General features: G+C 46.7%; 1 protein-coding gene across 1 annotated transcript in view; it reads right to left on the bottom strand.

The window, feature by feature from the left end:
- Positions 1–18,252, bottom strand: part of LOC8036128 (insulin gene enhancer protein ISL-1) — a 154,772-nt gene that overhangs the window by 101,000 nt on the left and 35,520 nt on the right. Inside the window, exon 2 of the mRNA XM_029983141.4 lies at positions 1,363–1,603. Coding sequence (XP_029839001.1) covers positions 1,363–1,603 — 241 coding nt within the window. The remainder of the gene's footprint in view (positions 1–1,362; positions 1,604–18,252) is intronic.

The following is an 18,252-nucleotide window of genomic DNA, read 5'->3' as shown; positions in this document are numbered from 1 at the left end:
CCATTTCTATAGGGAGTATTCACTGGCGGCCATATCCGTGTGCGCTGCTGCTGAGCGCGTGCTGACGGCGAGCTTCCGCAGTCCTTTTTGGAGCGTGCATTTAGCACCATCAAGGTTGCCGGTCTTAGCAGGCTATTAATGCGAGCTCGTTCTGAGCATGCGCTCTAAACATCGCCCTCAAATATGGCGTCCAGTGAATAGCTCCTATAGCGTGAGCGCTCGTTCTGCCGAAGAACGTTTCAAAGCAGCGATCTCGAGCTCTCGATGAATCTCGCATTGGCTGCAGTCTCACGAACACGCGGAGGGACTTGGGGGAATCGCTGGCCCACGTTGATCGGTCTTGTGCGCGAATATTATGAAGGGTCTTTACGGAGCACGTGGAGCGAAATTATACAGACCCCATGGGGACCCTTCAATTCCTCACCCCTGCCCGTTTCGATCTGGATGAGTACATCGCATACCGACGTGCTGTCGTGTATCACTAGTGCGTGATGCGTGCTAACGACCCCAGCAGGCTAGCAGTGGTACTGCCTTAGCTAAATTTCTCGCCTAGAGGAGACACCGGGAGCCCACCGGGGTTGACCAACTTTACGCAGACTAACAAACGCACAACACAATATAATTTTTTTTTTTTTTTAGAACGGGCGGACACGACACTTCGGGTCGATTGCGAGTACAATTACTCTTGGTTCAAAATGTATTAATTTAGATCACTTGATTTCTCGTGATGAAGAGTAATTGGACGGTACTTAATAAATTAAACCGTTACTTTTCCGATTACCTCCGATTTTTAAAACCAAAGATTTTTTTTTCTACCGGCTTGAAAATGTTTTCTCTTTCTTTTCGTATATTTCATTTCTTGAATTAGAATCAGCAAACTATAAAATAATTATGTTTTTCATCCACCAATTTCGGTAAATCAACTTCCGGTTCGGAGACAACGGTTCGAGGACTCCTTGGTAGGAAACTTGCACAAAGGGCGCTTTAAAGAGGTGAGGTGAAAATAGTAAGGGTTACAAGTAATTTCAATACATGCAAAGGTAATCAAATTACCCTCGTGATTCCTTCTTAATAAACGTAATCAAATGATTGCAAATGTACTCCGAAAGGTAATCGCTTACAAGTAATTTGATTGCTTGTAATGATAACCGTACAAGTCTGCATATACACCAACACGCGGCAGTGACGTCAGAGCGCTGCAGTGGCTCTATTGTCACTAGTACGCGTGCGCAGAACGTTCCTTTCACGTAAATCTGGTTTTTGCGCACGTGCACTGCCCACACCTGTTTGTAGGCAAACGCTGACTTGTTTGTAAACACTGTGCCGGTCTATATAGCGGCGTTTGGGAAAGGAACTACTGACCTGACGTAGTCTCGCTTGCAGTAGGTCTTGCCGTCTCGCACAAAGCAGGTGCACGTCTCGTCGAGGAACTGCTGGCAGTCGGCGCACTTGAGGCAGGCGGCGTGCCACTCCAGGTCCGGGGCCACGCGGAGGATGTACTGGTCCCGGATCGGGGCACCGCAGCCCACGCAGACGCGCCGAGACAGCGAGCTCCCGCGGCAGTGCGTCACGCCGTGCTTGTCCGACGACGCCGAGCCGCACACTGCGAGGACAACGTCGGGACATCAAGATCCAGGAGGACACGTCGTTGGGGAGGAAGAGGGGTGACGCCACGCAACATCCTACAACTCTTTTCAACTTAAGTTCAGACCCGCACCGTCATGACGCTCGCCATGTTTCTCTATCTGTTCTATGATCGCTGAAGCAATCTTCAAAACAGAAAAAAGCCTAGTGACGTGCGCTTGTGATGCTGCTTGATTGACCCGATTACCTCGTAGCGTCGGCTGAGTGTGGTCTTAAAACGAAGTATATAACAGAGCACACCTATTGAAGATGCAACATAGCATTTAAAATGACAATAACCTGGCCTGCTATGGTAATGATGAAGCGATAAAAACCAAATACAAGAGTAATAAAGAACCGGAGGTCGGTTATGGCGGCGCCCACGCAAAGCTGCAACAAGGCAGCTTTGCGTGGCTATTACTATTAGCGGCGGGTTACTATTAGCGGCGAGATGTTTTGGTGGCGCCCTCCCGTGGTTCCTTCGTGACGTCATTACCCTGCGAACAACAAGTTCGATGGCGTTTGTAATTAGCATGGCGGAATCTTGTAATCATTACGCTCTGAAAGAAGCACTGCCAACACCGTCAAAATGGAAGATATTACATAACTCTTATTTCCGTCGATGGGAAATCCTTTGGTGACGTCACAGTCAGCATTCGGCCAATCGCGGTAGGCCGAACACAGCGACGCTTTCGATCGCTCACGTCGCCAATAGACCATTGCAAGCTTATGGAGCCCCGACTGGCGCCATGCGTGCAAGCTCATGTAGCGTGCGCGTGAACATATATAGCTTTGACAAGCTTGCAATTGCACGGGCTTTCCAGCACGAGCAGATACATGGCGGCGGCAGCCCCGCGCAATGGAATCAAGGTGGGCATGCAACTCCTGCTCTCCTTTCACTGAACAACTTACCGTTTATTTAATATGCAGTCATTTCCACCACTCATCATCCGAGCAGCAAAATGACAAGTAATGTTCGCAGACGCATGCGTGGCCTCTGCCATCTTGCCTTTCGATCCTCCTACCGGTAGTAAATCACTCGCGGTTCGGAACTTTCGAACGTACACCGATAGCGCAAGTTCGTCTGCTTCTTGCATAAGGGATTGCGATGATGTCAGAACACCATTTTTTTTAGCTGATTGCTAAAAAAAAAAAAGGTAAATCTTGAGGCAATTGGGTAGTGTGTATGTTTATACAGCCTAGAACTTGGTCTGCTTCCAACGGCGACAAGTCTCCCAGCTGTAGATGAAAAATTTAGCCAGTACAGTACAACCGCTAACCTGAGGTTTTTAACGTGCATCACGCAGTAGTGATACACGACCGCACGCCGGTACGATGCTCGTCCAGATCGAAACGGGCAGGGGTGGGGATTGAACCCAGGATCCCTGGGTTCTGCAGCGCGAGCTTTCGCTCCACGTGCTCCGAGCTGGTGTGCGCTAGCCCACTCGGCCACCGATCCTTTTTTTTTTTTTCTTTATTGCCGGATTTTTTACATTGTCAAATAGGCAGGCATATCGCTCAAACCACAGGAAGCAGGGCAAGGCTAAACTAAACCAGCCCGATGTGACTGGCGTCGGAGGCGAAAATTGTTTCATGGACAAAAGTGCCTCAATGCGCGGAAGCCACTCACCCTACTATTCTTTCAATCGAAGCCAATCACAGCTCGCGGCGTCTTTCTAACGTCACCGCAGCACTCGCACAAGGAGCAGACGACTTTCTCTCCGCATACGTTTTACATACGTCCTCCATGTCGTCAACATGCCCGAGTCGTTACTCACAAGTGCTTGATTACAAATGCAATTACTCTCGGTTAGAAAAGTATTCAATGTAGATTACATCATTACTTGACAGGAAAATCAAATTAAAGTTGCAACCGTTACTTTCCCCGTTACTTCAGATTTTTCAAAACGAGATGTTTTTTTTTTCTTCTGCCTGTTTAAAAACTAGCTTTTAGCACTGTTCGATACTGAATTAGAATCACGGAGTTACAAACTATTCATCTTCTCAATACAGCCGTTTTGGTAGACTAGGATCGAAGAGTCCTCGGCACGAAACTAGTTCAAACAGTGGGCGTCGTTAGGTTAGGTTAGGTCAGAAGCAGTTTGAGTACTTGTGACTCAAAGTGCTTCTGACCTAAACTCTTGTGATTGCTCCCTGATGAAGGTAATCCAATGATTACAAAATTACTCCACAAAGTTATCGATTAAAATTTTATTACTTGGTATGAGTACCGAACAAGTCTGACATCAACCAATCAAGAAGTTCGATTTCCATAGGTTGTCCAGTTTATGCGGACACAGTTTATGTCGTCATATCGAAATCTAACATAGTTAAAAGGGACGACAAAAAAAAAAGAAGTAAAGCATTTACAGAGTTTATTTAAAGATGATGATACTGGAGAAGTATCAAGCCTGTGACCTTCACGTCGTCTGTGTTGGATGGTGCGAACTAAACCCTGAGGGCACTTGTGCCCTGTGCCCAGAAGCACACAACAACAAAAGGACGGTGAACCCCGCCGCAGGCAACGGTCTGCGCCTGTGACAGGGCTGCACACAATTTGTAAGACGAACTGCCTACGCAACCGAAAACGGAATCCCGGACGTGGTCCGAAGCCATGTCTCGTGGTCGTTTTTCTGTGTATTCATATCGCACCGGCATGCGATCGTTTAGGGTGTTACGATATCTCCCATGTTGGAGACGAGACTCGTGGAAGTCTCAAAATGGCGGCCGACGTTCCGCAGTCACTGTCCGAAGACTGTCTTATTATGATGTATGATGAGCAGTGTGACCTCAGCTTTAATTGGTTCACCAGCGGTCCTCACTCACTAACCAGACGGAGACTGTGACGAACGTGTCGGAGGAAGGCGACCACTCTCTTGAACCCTATACTCGATCCCCTTTCGCTTCTCCTCTTCTGCCCGGCACTAAATACGAGAGCCAGTCGACAACGTAGCAGCGGCGGCGCTAACTTCGACATCCGAGGAGCAAGCCCAGATAAGAGACGCGCGGAGTGCCCCCAACCGAGACGCATACACCATAAGTCACGAACCGCCACCCGAAAACCGGACTAGACGGTTTCCCCAGGTAGAGGAATGCCGAAACGACGCAGGCTGCCCTAGCAAAGCTCACGGAAACGATATCATTTTTTTTCGTTTATTTTATGGCATATTTACTTTCTCTCTCTCTCTCTCTCTCTAAAAAGTGCTAGGGAATTCTTGTTAGCTTTTTTTCTTTGCTTCTGTTTTCTTGTCGAACGATACCATACTCCGTTTCATTAAATGACTGGACCGCATCGGACGCGTTCCTAAATATACGCTCCACTGCCCAATTTCTTTGTAGGCGCCGCCATCTTGGTGCACCCGGGTGCACACCGGGCGCTATCGGTGATTGTTGGGGTTCGAAAATGCGATTTTCCAAGCTCGGTGTCAGAAAGCTGAGACGATACACACTTGTTCTGTCGCAGACAGTTTTAACGAGGAATGCGGCGAACCTGCGGAGGTCTGGAGTTCCGACTAAGTTCGACTTTCACGAAACTTCCAACGCGAACTTCGACAAAGGTTTCGACTAAAGCTCAACTTTAGCACGCATGCGCGAAAATTTTGAAAACGAGCTCACACCACTCGGCGCAGGAAACGTGCAATATTTGTTGGATTTATTGCTTGACTCGTTTTCGTTAGAAACTAAGGAAAGCATTAAAAGTACCTAATTTTGCATTTAAAACGCGTAAACATTGATAATCATTTTATAAGATATAAAATAAACTACTTTCTTTTTTTTCCCCAATATATAAAATCTCTATGTAAGAGCCGGGCAACACTGTCCATAAGTCGAACTGCGTCGGACGTTGCAAAAAAAGGTCGAATGTTAACCGAACCTGAAGTTCGTCAAAAGTTCGCGACATCCCCAGTTTTAACATTTCGAGAGGAGCAAACCGTCTCCTGCGGTTTCAGATCAAAGCCTCGGGTAACCGGAAAACAATGGTTTCAGGCATATTTGGTAGCTCCATACGCAACCGAGCCATCTCAGCTCTCGGCCAATCCAGCGCCGGGAAGCAATCACGTGATGTGACTTTGGGTTGGCCTCGATGGCCCGTAGCTCCCTCTACGCTCCATCGCAAGACGAAACGGAGTATAAACAGAGAGATGCCAAAGATGCAAATCGGCATCCGATTCCTGTTCGATATCCTTCAGGACGGGAGGAATGGGGGTGGGGGGGGGGGGGGGGGGGGGCGGGGGGGGGGGGGTGATCTATTTGGAACTGGATTTAGAAGCGGCAACCCGTCGACAACCGGCGACACCGATGCGGCGAGACAAGTGTGCGCGGTTAAGATGGCAAACTCGTTTTTCTTTCTGTGTGCGTGTGTGCGCAGATAAAAGGGGTGAGGCACGCCTGACCGATTAGGGCGAGGCGAATTAGCGTATCCCAGTGATGTCGAATGCAAATCAATGCTTTTTTTTTGTGTTTTGTTTTCTAGTTTTACGACTTTCCTTTCGTCCGACGCTGTATCTTCTAACACAGTTCCTTTTTTTTTTTTGCTTCGTCACGTACCTCCGATATACACTAACATTTAGGAGCAATACCTTCATTTTCTACACCTAGTTAATATACAGTCATGCCTCCTTAATATGGACCCCATTAAACGAGTGCCCCGCTATATCGACACCATCTTCAGGTACAAACCGTGAAACTACATGCAGTTTAGTCTCGTTATTATGGACAACTCACTTTAGGAACGATTTTTTGGGAGGAACAGAGGCATCCATATTAACGAGTCATCACTCCATTTTCTAACAAAACATCGCTTCGTCAGAAAAAAAAAAAAAACTATGTGCTCATCTTTTTTAGTCGTTAGCAGGAACTTTATCTTTTGCGTGGCTACGATGAACATCGGCCGGTTTTGGCTTTGCCTTAATTATTTCCCAGCCCCTGACGAACGTCGGCTGGAATAGGCATAACTAACACCAGCCCATATGGCTCTGGCTGGGCCATTATGGGCAAGGTTTCCACGAACACGAGCGTAGCAGCTCACTGAACCGAGCAGGGACCAATAACACGCACCTCGCCTCCCTATTTTTTCTACCGATCTGCAACCAATCAAAACTGTCATATCTCGATTCGATGCGTTACGGTGGCACTGAATCTGACCACCGCCAACGTCATGATCGGACGGAGCCAATCAGTGGAAGCCCAAAAGTGTATCGTTATGGCGGTCGTCCTATATTTGCGCGCTTGCTATACATTACCAGCTAAACCCAATCACGTACAATGAATGCGTCGTGATTCTGTTTCTTTTTTTTTGCGCGTGATTGGCTAAAACGTACAAACAGGACGATGATTATAAATATGCGCTTTTGAAGCTTTTTGATTGGTTCCATCAGATCCTATACAGAGCGTAAGTTCGTCTGCTTCTTGCATAGGGGGTTGCAGTGACGTTACAACGTCCAGTTCTGATTGGCCCTGATTGGAAGGATGGTGGATAAATCTGACGGCAGCTAGCATTGAGGTCTACTCCACTATCCTTTCTATCAGAGCCAATCAGAGCTGTGCGTTCTCTGACGTCACCACAACCCCTGCAAAAAGAAGCAGACGAACTTGCGCTCCGTAATACAGCGGTGGATGAGGTCAAACCTGAGAGTGAGTTTCAGTATTGCCTACACGTGCGAACGCATGCACTGTACACGTTTGCGTTAACGTTGCGCGTTGCACACTGCGCGTGCGCGGAGTTCAAACTGCGGGCTGGGATCGGCGCAGGGCTACGGCGCGCATGCGCGGCGTGGAGCACGGAATGCTAACGTTAACGCGCAGCGGCTCCTGTGCGCAATACTAAAACTTTCTAATGCCTGGTTCGTGAACGTTCGGAATTCAATCTACAAGGTATTCGCTGTACAGAACGCGTTGCCGTTTAAATCAACGGGACTTGGGTGTTTCAGTGCTCATAAAAGTTGCGTTTCTTGCATTCTAATGTGTTCGTTAAAGGCCCTCCAAAGTCGACGTATTGCTTCTCGAAACTTCCGCTTTCCGTTCCGCAGTCGTACGTGACTGAAAAGAAGAAAAAGTAAGGAAAACTCCCAAGCGACCTGTTCTTGACAAGTAGACATCACGTGGAGAATTTCCCTCCCTCTCTCTCTCTCTCTAATATATATATATATACACATATATATATATATTAGAGAGAGAGATATATACATATATATATATATAAATATGTGTGTGTGTGTGTGTGTGTGTGTGTGTGTGTGTGTGTGTGTGTGTGTGTGTGTGCGCGCGCGTGTGCGTGTGCGTGTGCGTGTGCGTGTGCGCGTGTGCGTGTGCGTGTGTGTGTGTGTGTGTGTGTGTGTAATTTCACCTCGAATCGTGCACCAAAAAATGATGGGTCCTCAAAAAATCGTGGAAAATATATATATTGGTGGAAAATATCTGATTAGAACAAAACTGCAAATTAGAACTACGAAAATGTTTCCTTTTTTTTTTTTTTTTGAGTTATGGACTTTGAAAGAGGACAAGGTAGGTCTTGCGATTTTTGCAGTTTTCACTGGTGACACATTTTGAAGTATCGCAACGTTTAGATTATGTTTTTTTTTTTTTTTTGTAACAATGATAACTTTCTTTACTTCTTCAATACTTTATATAGGAGGAATAAAGTTTGCTAAAAGTGTGTTTTTTTATTTTATTTTTTTAAAATACAAATTCTTGAATTTTGCACTTTCGGCAAAAATGGGCCAAGTTTGAATCGCGCTAGCTTTCGAAATAAAATTATTTAAGGCATAATAAACAAAAAATGAAAGCTTGTATTTATGCCTATTTAAAATTATATTATTCTTAACTTAAGTATATGTAGTTTATATAAAAGAAACAACACTAAACATAATAAGAAAAACGAAAAGTACAAAATCCCACGTTATTTTATAAGAATACGTATTTTTTTTCCATTTTCTTACATGAAAAGCTTTCTATGTGCTCTTATAAATGCAATAAATTTTTTTTGGCATATATGGTTTCGTCACATTAAGCAGTGCGTTTAAAAAAAAAAGACATTTGTACCTCCATTCTACGACGCACATCGCAGTCATTTTGTTTTTCACTTAAATATTAGTTATTTTTGTAACATGATCTAGCTTTTATTGGTTCTCGTGTTAACACACAGCTTGGCAAATCAAAACTTAAACATCGATTGTATTTATAGTGTAATATTATATGGTCCGGACGTTCAGTTTGCTTACTTAGTGAACTACAGATATCAAAACTGTCTCAAATGATGTTTAAAGCGCGAGACACATGGACGGCAGAATCGTCCGATCCGACAGTCCGAACGCCGCTCCGAACTGCTGCACGCGACAGTTTGAGACACACGCCTCCGACCTTGCATGCGACGCGACGATCCGTTCGGCTTCGCCCAAGAGATCCAAGCGTTGACGGTTCAGCTCGCACGAGCGAAACTAGGAGCTCGTTCTCGTTAGCGCGTGCATTCTTTGCTAAAGACATCTTTCTCGAATGGGTCAGCGGGATTCACGCGTCCGGCTTCCAGTCGCCCGGGTCAGTCCCGTTTGCTTGTTTGTCCCGCCATACCCAGCACATCATCATGACGTTCGCCCTAGCTGTGCTGTCATTGGCTGGACGCATCCGACAATCCGTCCGCCGTGCGAAACTATCTGGCCCGTTGGACGCATGTCGGATCGCCGATCCGACGTCTGAAGCGACAAACTTTTTCGGATCAGGCAGTCGTACTGCCGGATCGGACGTCGGATCGGACGGATTTTTCGCACATGTGTCTCGCGCTTGAGCCTTGTCATATGAGACTAAGAAAACGTATATAGGACGTTTTAAAAGTTTTCAGCGAATTAATAATGCACTTGAGGGGAAAAAACATTTCAAAGCGACGACCGCCCAGAACGTCAATAAGCGTGCACGACTTTCTTTCTGGGCCTTGTTGTAACCTCCCAATTTCCGTCTTGACTATTGGCACTTCTGTGTTTGCGAAACCAAACGTACGTTATAAATCTCGTAGAATGATATATGAGGAGAAACTATCAGTTCTGAAAGCATCGCGCCGCTTCGGCGCTCGCTGTCGCTTTTCTGCAATGTGCGCGACTTCCCTAATTTCGCCTTTTTTATATTATTTTTCTTGTTGAGATATAAGCACCTTCAAGGTTCTCGTAAGCTGCATTGGCTATTTTTCTTCAACGGAAAGTGGGAACGAAAGGGCAATCCACGGGCAGAGTGGGACATAGGCATGCCGCCAGCCTTTTTAACTCTATGAGTGTCGCATCCCCTTTTTATATATCGCTCTTGTGATTGTTTATTTACCACAGACAGGGTCACTATGAACATAGAAAAGACTACCATATGACGATCCGTACACGTGACAGAAAGGAAGAAGCTATAGACAACCTGTGATCACCAGGAGGCGCTACTAGAGCTAAAGCTCGTTTTCCGCGCCGCCTTCGAGAGCGGTAGCCTTTCCCTTTCGTTTTCCTTCGCTGGCAGGTTCTATGTTGTCCACGTATCTGGTATCTCATCTCAGTTTGTTAGACGCAGTTCACCAAAAGCGAGAGATGGGACAACTACTCTTTGCCTGGCAGCAATATTAAACGTGGGCGGCCAAGAATTCAGTCTCGAAGGCATTAAGAAATTTTGCCTGTGTGCTAACACAACTAAGGAGTGCGTTTCGCTGACCTGTAAGGTGTGTCCAAAAAGAGATGGTTTAACCCTGGAATCGTTGCCAATGAAGGAAAACGAATAAATCGAAGTGGCCTTGTGGGAATCTAGCAATGGGAAGTAACGCATTTTGCAATGAGCTCAGAAAGTGCGTGACAAAGTACTTACCCCAGTAATTCACCCGACATGACCAGCGGCTTGCCATAACCTCAAACAAGTCGCATCTCAGGGCTTGTACCGGCGTGTTGCATTTTGATTTTGCGGAAAACTGGAGCGTCGTTCTTCACCGAGCGGTACAATGCTTTCATTGGAAGAACCAAATCGTGTCTATCTTCACCTGCGTCACTACAAAGGAGCGCAAAATTTACAGCTTCGGAATTGTCAGCGACGACGTCGTGCAGAATACAGAAAACACACTGTTCGCTCTGCGCATAGCTGAAAAGTGGCGGGAAGAAAACATTCCGATATTTATGAAACTTTCGACATCTCCGACGGGGAGGCTGGTCATTTCAAAAATAGGTTTCAACTGTACGAGATGGCGAAGAGACAAGAGGTGACCAAATTGATTTTTTTTTTAAGCTACGGGACACGGCTAAAGTGTATGTAATGGCGTGGGGAGAGTCCTCAAGCACCCATAGTCTCCTTGTGCAACCTCAGGTCGTCAGAACTAGAAACCATTGCAAGTGCTAATGATCTTTCTCGTGTAGGTGGCCCCGAAAGTGCCTGGAATTTTACTCCTCAAAAGTGAAGCAGCATGCCTCGCCCAATACCGTGACAGAGTAAAAAAAGAATGGCATTCTTTTGAGTCTTGTGAAAAACATTCAATTCTGCTACCGTTCTTTGTTGAATGGATGCGTGCCTGGGCCACACGCCAAAAGATCGATGTACCACTCACGCATCCAACGTGTTTTTTTTTTCTTGCTTCGGGAATTGTTTAAGCTTTTTGGTACATTTTATTTTCCTTCGCCAATAAAAAAAAAAAACAAAAAAAAACAAAAAAAACACGCAGCTTGTTTTATTAACGTTTGAAAGCCGTTAGCTCCCCTGGATGCATGCATGAATGCATTAAGAATGGTGCTGCAGTTCGGGTGGTAGCGTGCGCCACCAACCATGCAAAGGCTCGACTAGGCTAGACTTGGTCGGGATCTCGGAGGCCATGGACTTGGCTTGGCTAAACGGCGCGACAGCCTCACATTCCCGTAATGCCCCGGAGCGCTCACTGGTGGCGCTGGCGTTTCCAGAAATGTCCGCTGCGAGCGAGCGCTGGCTGGACTGTGATTTTTGTAAACCGTGGCGACGTGCATTTAAGCGTCAGTGCCTGTCAATCCACAGCGCCTGCACGACAACCGGAGCTTCTCTGCATGGAGGGATGGATGAATGAATACGGCTGAGTCCTTTGGATCGGGCGGTAGCTTACGCCACCTAGCCAGCTATGTCGGAAGCGCCATCCCGTGGTTGTCGCGGCTACAAAATCATTTGCACACGATGCAACCCGCGCAAGCTCGCACGGCCGTTCGGCTCTCGCTCATCTGGGCCTGGCGGATCTAGCGTTGTCTCGGCACTCTTGTGTTTACCGCGGTTTCACTAGTGCCACAAAATAAGCTACGCTTCAGAGTAACAACACTTGCCCATATTGTGGCTGAAAACCATGGTTGCAAGTTATCTGAAGGTTTACCTGATATCACGGGAAACGCTTTTCCGTCCTCCACAAATGTTTAAACAGTTTGCGAAAGAGCAAAGCAATATTACACTAGCTTCCTGATACTGAATCTAATGCTCAGGAAGTCGCATTTTCGAATCATGACGATCGGCAATTGTGTCTGCACTGCACAAGCACCAAAATGGTGGCGCCCACAACAATGTCGGGGTACAGAGTGCCGATACTCTAAGGCCAGGTCGTTTAGTGGCTCTAGGTTCCACGCCCCGAAGACATCAAAACACAGCCAATATCACCAGGTGAGTAACGGGACACTATGACAGAATTACTGATGATAAAACTTTAACTGTTGTTTCGTTGAGAAAAATTGTTTCCTCATTTTTTGCGCTGGCTGCACCACCTTAAAAAAGCGATGCAACGATTTTTGTGCTCCGCGCAAATATCGCTTACAAGGAATCCCTGACGTTAATGACCCATGAAACACGCGTTTGTTTTTCGCCGCACGCTATAACCTTTTACAGAAAAAATATACATAAAAAAACGGGCACCGTCCACCCCCTCAGTTCGCAGCCAGATTTAGCGGCCACGTGATTTGGAGCCGGCTATATGCCGCCAACGTTGATCGTAGCCATGCGTCGTCACTGAAGGCCAGTGCGACTTCCAGATACGTCATCAAGTTTTTGCGAAGAAAACGCTCGCTTTTGTCATTGAAATTACACCGTCACAAATGAGTTTCTTGGTTAGTAGCGTCGCGTGCGAGTACACTTGAGTCCCCCTAGTGCGAGGAAGTGAGTAAGTGAAAAACATTGCAAGCGAATATCGTTGCATGGCCTTTTCATACCAGAGCCTCCTTGATTCTAGAAAGCATGTCAATTACACGACGGAACCATTGAGCGCGCGGTCGCCGGAAAAAGGCGAGCAGCAGCGCCGAACGGTTTACCCATATGGTAGCGCAGAGGCACTTTTAGAGTAACCCTTTCAGCTAGCGCCACCAATACCCGCGGTGGTCTCTCCGCGAAACAACAGCAAACCACAACGGAGAAAATAAGAAAAGGAGGTATACCGGCGCGTGGAGAAATGGGAGACAGGCGGAATAGTGCAAGGCCCACGCAAAATGTCTTCCTTTCCTCGAAAAATCAAAACAAAAAAGAGCGAGTTTGTGTTTCCGGATTTTACCACTGGGGCATTGTTTGGCGCTGCGAGAGAGCTCCCGCGCGCGTCCTCTTACCTAATCTCCTCCTCTATCACGTTCTTACGCGATTTGACACATTGAACTTTCTATAATAAAGGAGGCTATGCTTAAATTAAACACTTTATTTTATGTCATGATATTTTGGTAGCACGTTCATTCGCCGCAGATCTGGCACATTGCTTATCACTATGTTAGCACCACCGCTGTATTTATTCATTATATAAAACTGGTGGTGGGCCATCTGTGAAGGTCGTAACTTTTCTGACTACAACCAGAATGCTTTATAAACCGAATTCAATGAGAAAACCGACGGGGTAATCTGTTCGAGCGTAACACGTTTATGGGCCCTATGGCCTTATAAGTAGTAAGCCCATAGGGATGCCATATGCCACGGTGTCACGTGACATCAGAACGTCACGTGAGTTTGTGACTTCATACGACACCATGGCGTCACATGACACATAAATTGACCAACAGTTGCTCTTAGTCTGATTTCCAGATTAAAATGGTTAGCGCGCCAAATGTGAAAAATAAAACACAGCGATTTTAAGATGTAGATGGAACAGTTGTACCACTCTGGCATGAAAGGGTGAAAATTTATATTTCGTAATACTGAGGTTCTTTCAGGTATGAATTGCTCCATACCATTTTGCGGTGCAAGCAAATGAGGGCAATCTCTCAAGAACACCGTATCACACCATGAAATACCATCTGATCCAGTTGAGCGAGCAAGGTGGTTTCAAGCGATCAATAAACAGGTGTTGTCAACGGCACAGTGAATCCGCCTGTCAATATTCGATTTCGATTCGCTGCATATTTTCAACATGCAGCGCTTTTTTCACAATGACAAGACATATATAGCACTGGATGATTTTCTAATAAACAGCTTTCCCTTAGGGCGAAAATCGAACCTTATATATTCCCACTTCTTACCATTGCAGGCACGCATTCTTGCCGGCATTTCTGTAATTTTTTTTTCTGTTACAAAAAAAGTCTCTTTCGCTGTGAAGAATTTTAGCAAAGGAGGAATTTATAAAGGATTCATAAAAATCACCGGAATAGATGCATAAAAAATCAATGAAAACACAGTCGCGCCAAAACTAATGTAGAAAGAAGTATCCATAAAAACTTTCGTCTGGTACCACAATTTTAAATAAACGTAATAGACGAAGTCTGCAGATGTAGTATTATCTCATATATTACATTTTCGGTTCAAGTTCTTTTTGCCGCAAATGCAGACACGAAGTGAAATTTAAACATACACCGGACTTGATGTATTTATATCTTTAGGGGCGAAGCTCCTTAGGGTCTAGCCTTGCCCGTCCGTCCATCTGGCCGGCCGGCTTCCGTGCTCACATAAGAAAAAAATGTTTGCGCAGTCGACAGGATTCGAAACTGCGGGGAAACCCCAATGGATTTCTAGTCCATTGCCTTAACCACTCGGCCACGACTGCGGGACGAATAGGGGGCTCTGAGATGTGGTAGTAACTCAAGAGCTGGGGTTTCTGTCATGGATGAAACGTTGCATGAAGCCGCTCAACGTCTATACAGGAGAGGGCGCTGCGGTCAAATGCTCAAATGCGTGTATAACCACGTTCCATACCACACATTCTCTTTCTGACATGGACCGTTGACTTAAGCGGTGGAGATGTGTTCCCACGGGTTCTAGCGGATCCAAGCTGATTCTCTAGAAGAACCACTGGCTCTGCATTTCACCGACCATAAAGCGGTAACAATGACGTCGAAACGCAACCCGGAACTCAGCACTACCTATGAGCAATAATAAAAAATCAGCACCACCAGCACTACCTATGAACAATAAAATCAGTATCATCAGCGCCACCAGAACTTCGTCCCAATCAACATCATTCACCACTAAAGATGCGTTTTTTTTGTTTTTTTTTTTTCGCTGGTGGCTCCAGCTTTATAATGCTCTGACTGACTTGACTCTGTTTCCTCGGAAGCGGAGCACGGCATTCAGCGCATAGCTGAGGTGTACTAGAATGGGGAGGTGTGCCGTCCGGCGGCCATGAGTGTGTCGCGATTTGCAAGCACGCCGGTGAGGGCGCTGTGGGGCAGAGCGCGGCCATGCGACAGCTAGCAAAGGACTGGCGCTCGCAGCACAGATGGTTTACTCGGCGTGGAACTGGTCGTATTCTTCGTTTGTTTTAACGCGTTCGCATTAGAACGCTCGTTTTCACGAAAACCTGGCGGTGTCTTTTAGTATGTTACGGCCGGCGAGAGAGAGACAGAGAGAGGGAGAGGGAAAGCGTGACTAGTGCGACGCTCCCCTTGGTCCGAAGCGCTGATGTGAGCACGCGTTGACCTCTTCCTCTCTCCCCGGCGCTGACAAACTGACAGACACTGCCGGGTTTTTGTCAAAACGAGCCTTTTCGTTTTCGGCAAAGTCAGCGTTTTCGGCTAAGCTGTCGCGGAGCCAGCAAGAAGGAGGCGCCGCGCAATACCTTGATAACAAAGCCGAAGTGCTGAATGAGATGGCTTAATCAGAGAAGCCCAACGCCGGACACAGATTGGAAACGAGTGGTGCGTCAGCGCTGGGCTTTGATTCCAGTTTGAGGCAAACGTTGACGCAATCGTCGTGTCCAGTTTGCGCCCAACGCTGGCCTTCTCTGATGACGCCGTCTCATTCAGCACCACGTCTTTGTTATCTAGGAGGTGTAGCGCCGCGGCGCGGTGGAACGCGGGCGTGCTCAGTTGCCGCTCTGCCCGTCGACGGTTCTTCTTCGCTCTTAATTTCCATGGTAGCGGTGCGTGGGCTGCGATGTGTGTGTGTAGTTAAAACGATGGACGCGGTTCACTCCACGAGTGATATGGATGTGATTCCTTGCACTAGTGTCATGGATATGGTTCTTTCCACGAGTGATATGGATGACCGTATCCAAGGGCGTCAACGTACTCTGACAGGTAGAGAGTGCAGGAAAGGGGTGGGAAAAAATTACAGGGAGATCCATTGGTGGATTTTTTTGGAATACGTTAGCATGACCCCTTTGGGAAACGCTAACACTGACCCCGTATCGAGGCCAGAAAGAGGCAGCGAAAAATAGAAGAAGCAAAAGAGAAAGCAGAAAAAGAAAAAAAAAAAGTGAAGGGGCCAGCGTTAGCATTTCCCAAAGGAGGACGTGTGTGGAATTCCTAAAGGTCATGCTAACCCATTGCCAATGAATCCACCAATCCACCAATGAATTTTCCTATAATTTTATAGGCGTAAATACCTCGTCAGACATCATCTCAAGAATGACAATACCCGAAGCCAGAAACCTCGTTCGCGGTATGTTTATTATAGACCCCTTTCGAAATTCCCGTGCCGATTAAACCCCTGCACAATGGCGGAACAGCACTCATCGTGACACGTGCAAGTCATTCCATAATATAGTGAACGTCAGAGTGCAGTCAATGCTAGGAGTCAACGAGCCAGTCAAACAGCGTCGAAAGTGCAACGTCACTGCCCTCATCGCCTTTTTCTGTGTGTCTGTTTTTTCTTCTGCTTCAACCAAATGCATAAAATATGCCGTGACGTTGCGGCTTTAGTCCGCCATTGTGCAGGGATTCCGCAACTGCCAACAGAGGGCAGCATTTCGAAAGGGGTCTATTGCGATAACACGACCCCTTCTTTCTCTGGCTCGATCTGGCTGTGCACGCCTGACCACCCGCCCAACTAACACGGTGTTCAAGAGGGCGCGATGGAACAGTCCGTGCAACGAGGTGCATCGCGTTTGACCTTCCCCTCGGGGCACGATAAGGGACCCGACACGTCTGGGCGCCCGAACCGCAGATTCAGCTATCCGTTGTTATCGGCCTCATTTATCCGATAGCGAGCGGGGGAACCGTGCACGCCCCCCTCCGGTTCATCGCGAGTTGCGACCGAGAATCTCGGTCAGTTGGCACACGACATCGACAGACCGGCATATGCAGCAGGTTGAGGTACTACTTCAAGCAGGTTGAGAAAAGTTGTACTTCACTTCAAGTGCATTCTCCGAGTATGCAATTGTACTCTATTAAAGTATTGTTTTCTGATACTTTCCGGGGGAAAGTGCAACTCCCGACTTCGAAGTACATTCCCCATATTAGATCTTGCTAAATTTGTATCACAAACTGATGCTTTGTCAACATATAAGTGTCTTACATGCTAATTGTGTTAAAGAGTTCGTCAGCGAAAGTAGAACAACTCCTCTGTGGCCAATTGACTTTATCCAATATTTGCCGTCATTTACTAAAATAACATGACCCCCCCCCCCCCCTCCGATTACCCCTTAAACAAATCACACCAGGTTAAGAAAACTAGTGTATAGAAGGATGAAAAGGCATCATAAAAGTTCGTGTAAAAAAGTACTTGTACTTTACTTTAAAAGTACATTGTATTTATTGTACTTCAGGTACACTGCGCCCAGTGTACTTACTACTTTACCTGAAGTAGATAACCTCCAACTCACTTTCTACATTACTTCAAGTACTTTAAGATTTACTTTGCGGAGCATTGTGTACCACACAAGGCACTTGCGCGCTTTTCGAGGGCTCAATACCCACACAAAACATGCCGAATCACTGGGCTGTGAGCTCATGCGTGGCATCTAAAATTCTGCGGAAGAAAACTAGTACACATGCTCTAGGCACGCTTCACAGCCCAGCAGACCAAGATGGCGGCGCGCAGAAGACGATCATTGGAATGGTTTCCAACAAACATACTGCACGCATGCGCCAGAAGTATATACCGAGAGATTGCAACTCTTAATGCTTAAAAGAGTGACTTTAAAGTCAATGTGACCTTAGACGTGGCAAGATGGCGGGTAAGGGATTTGATGGCATGGGTTTGATTGCACTGATGCCAAACTTCCAAGCCGTGTTTTCTTTTTTTTTTTTTTTAGAGCGCCGTCGATGGCGCTCTAAAAATCGTCCAATACGCGTATGTATATAGACCACCTTAATCGTACTCTGCGCGCCACCGCCTTTCTCTAACGGGCTGTAAAATGCGCCCTGAACATGCTCTAGACCTCTTCGAGGGAATATCAGAGCCCGCGCACACGTCCGCAGTCCACTCGACATCGACATCGTTTGTCTGGGTCATCATAAGCGCTCTGAAGGTGTGCAAACGACCCCGAAACCTCTT

Source organism: Ixodes scapularis, unplaced genomic scaffold (assembly GCF_016920785.2).
Source record: "Ixodes scapularis isolate PalLabHiFi unplaced genomic scaffold, ASM1692078v2 PGA_scaffold11__112_contigs__length_91849675, whole genome shotgun sequence".
Lineage (NCBI taxonomy): Eukaryota > Metazoa > Arthropoda > Arachnida > Ixodida > Ixodidae > Ixodes > Ixodes scapularis.
This window is presented reverse-complemented; position numbering and strand designations above follow the sequence as displayed.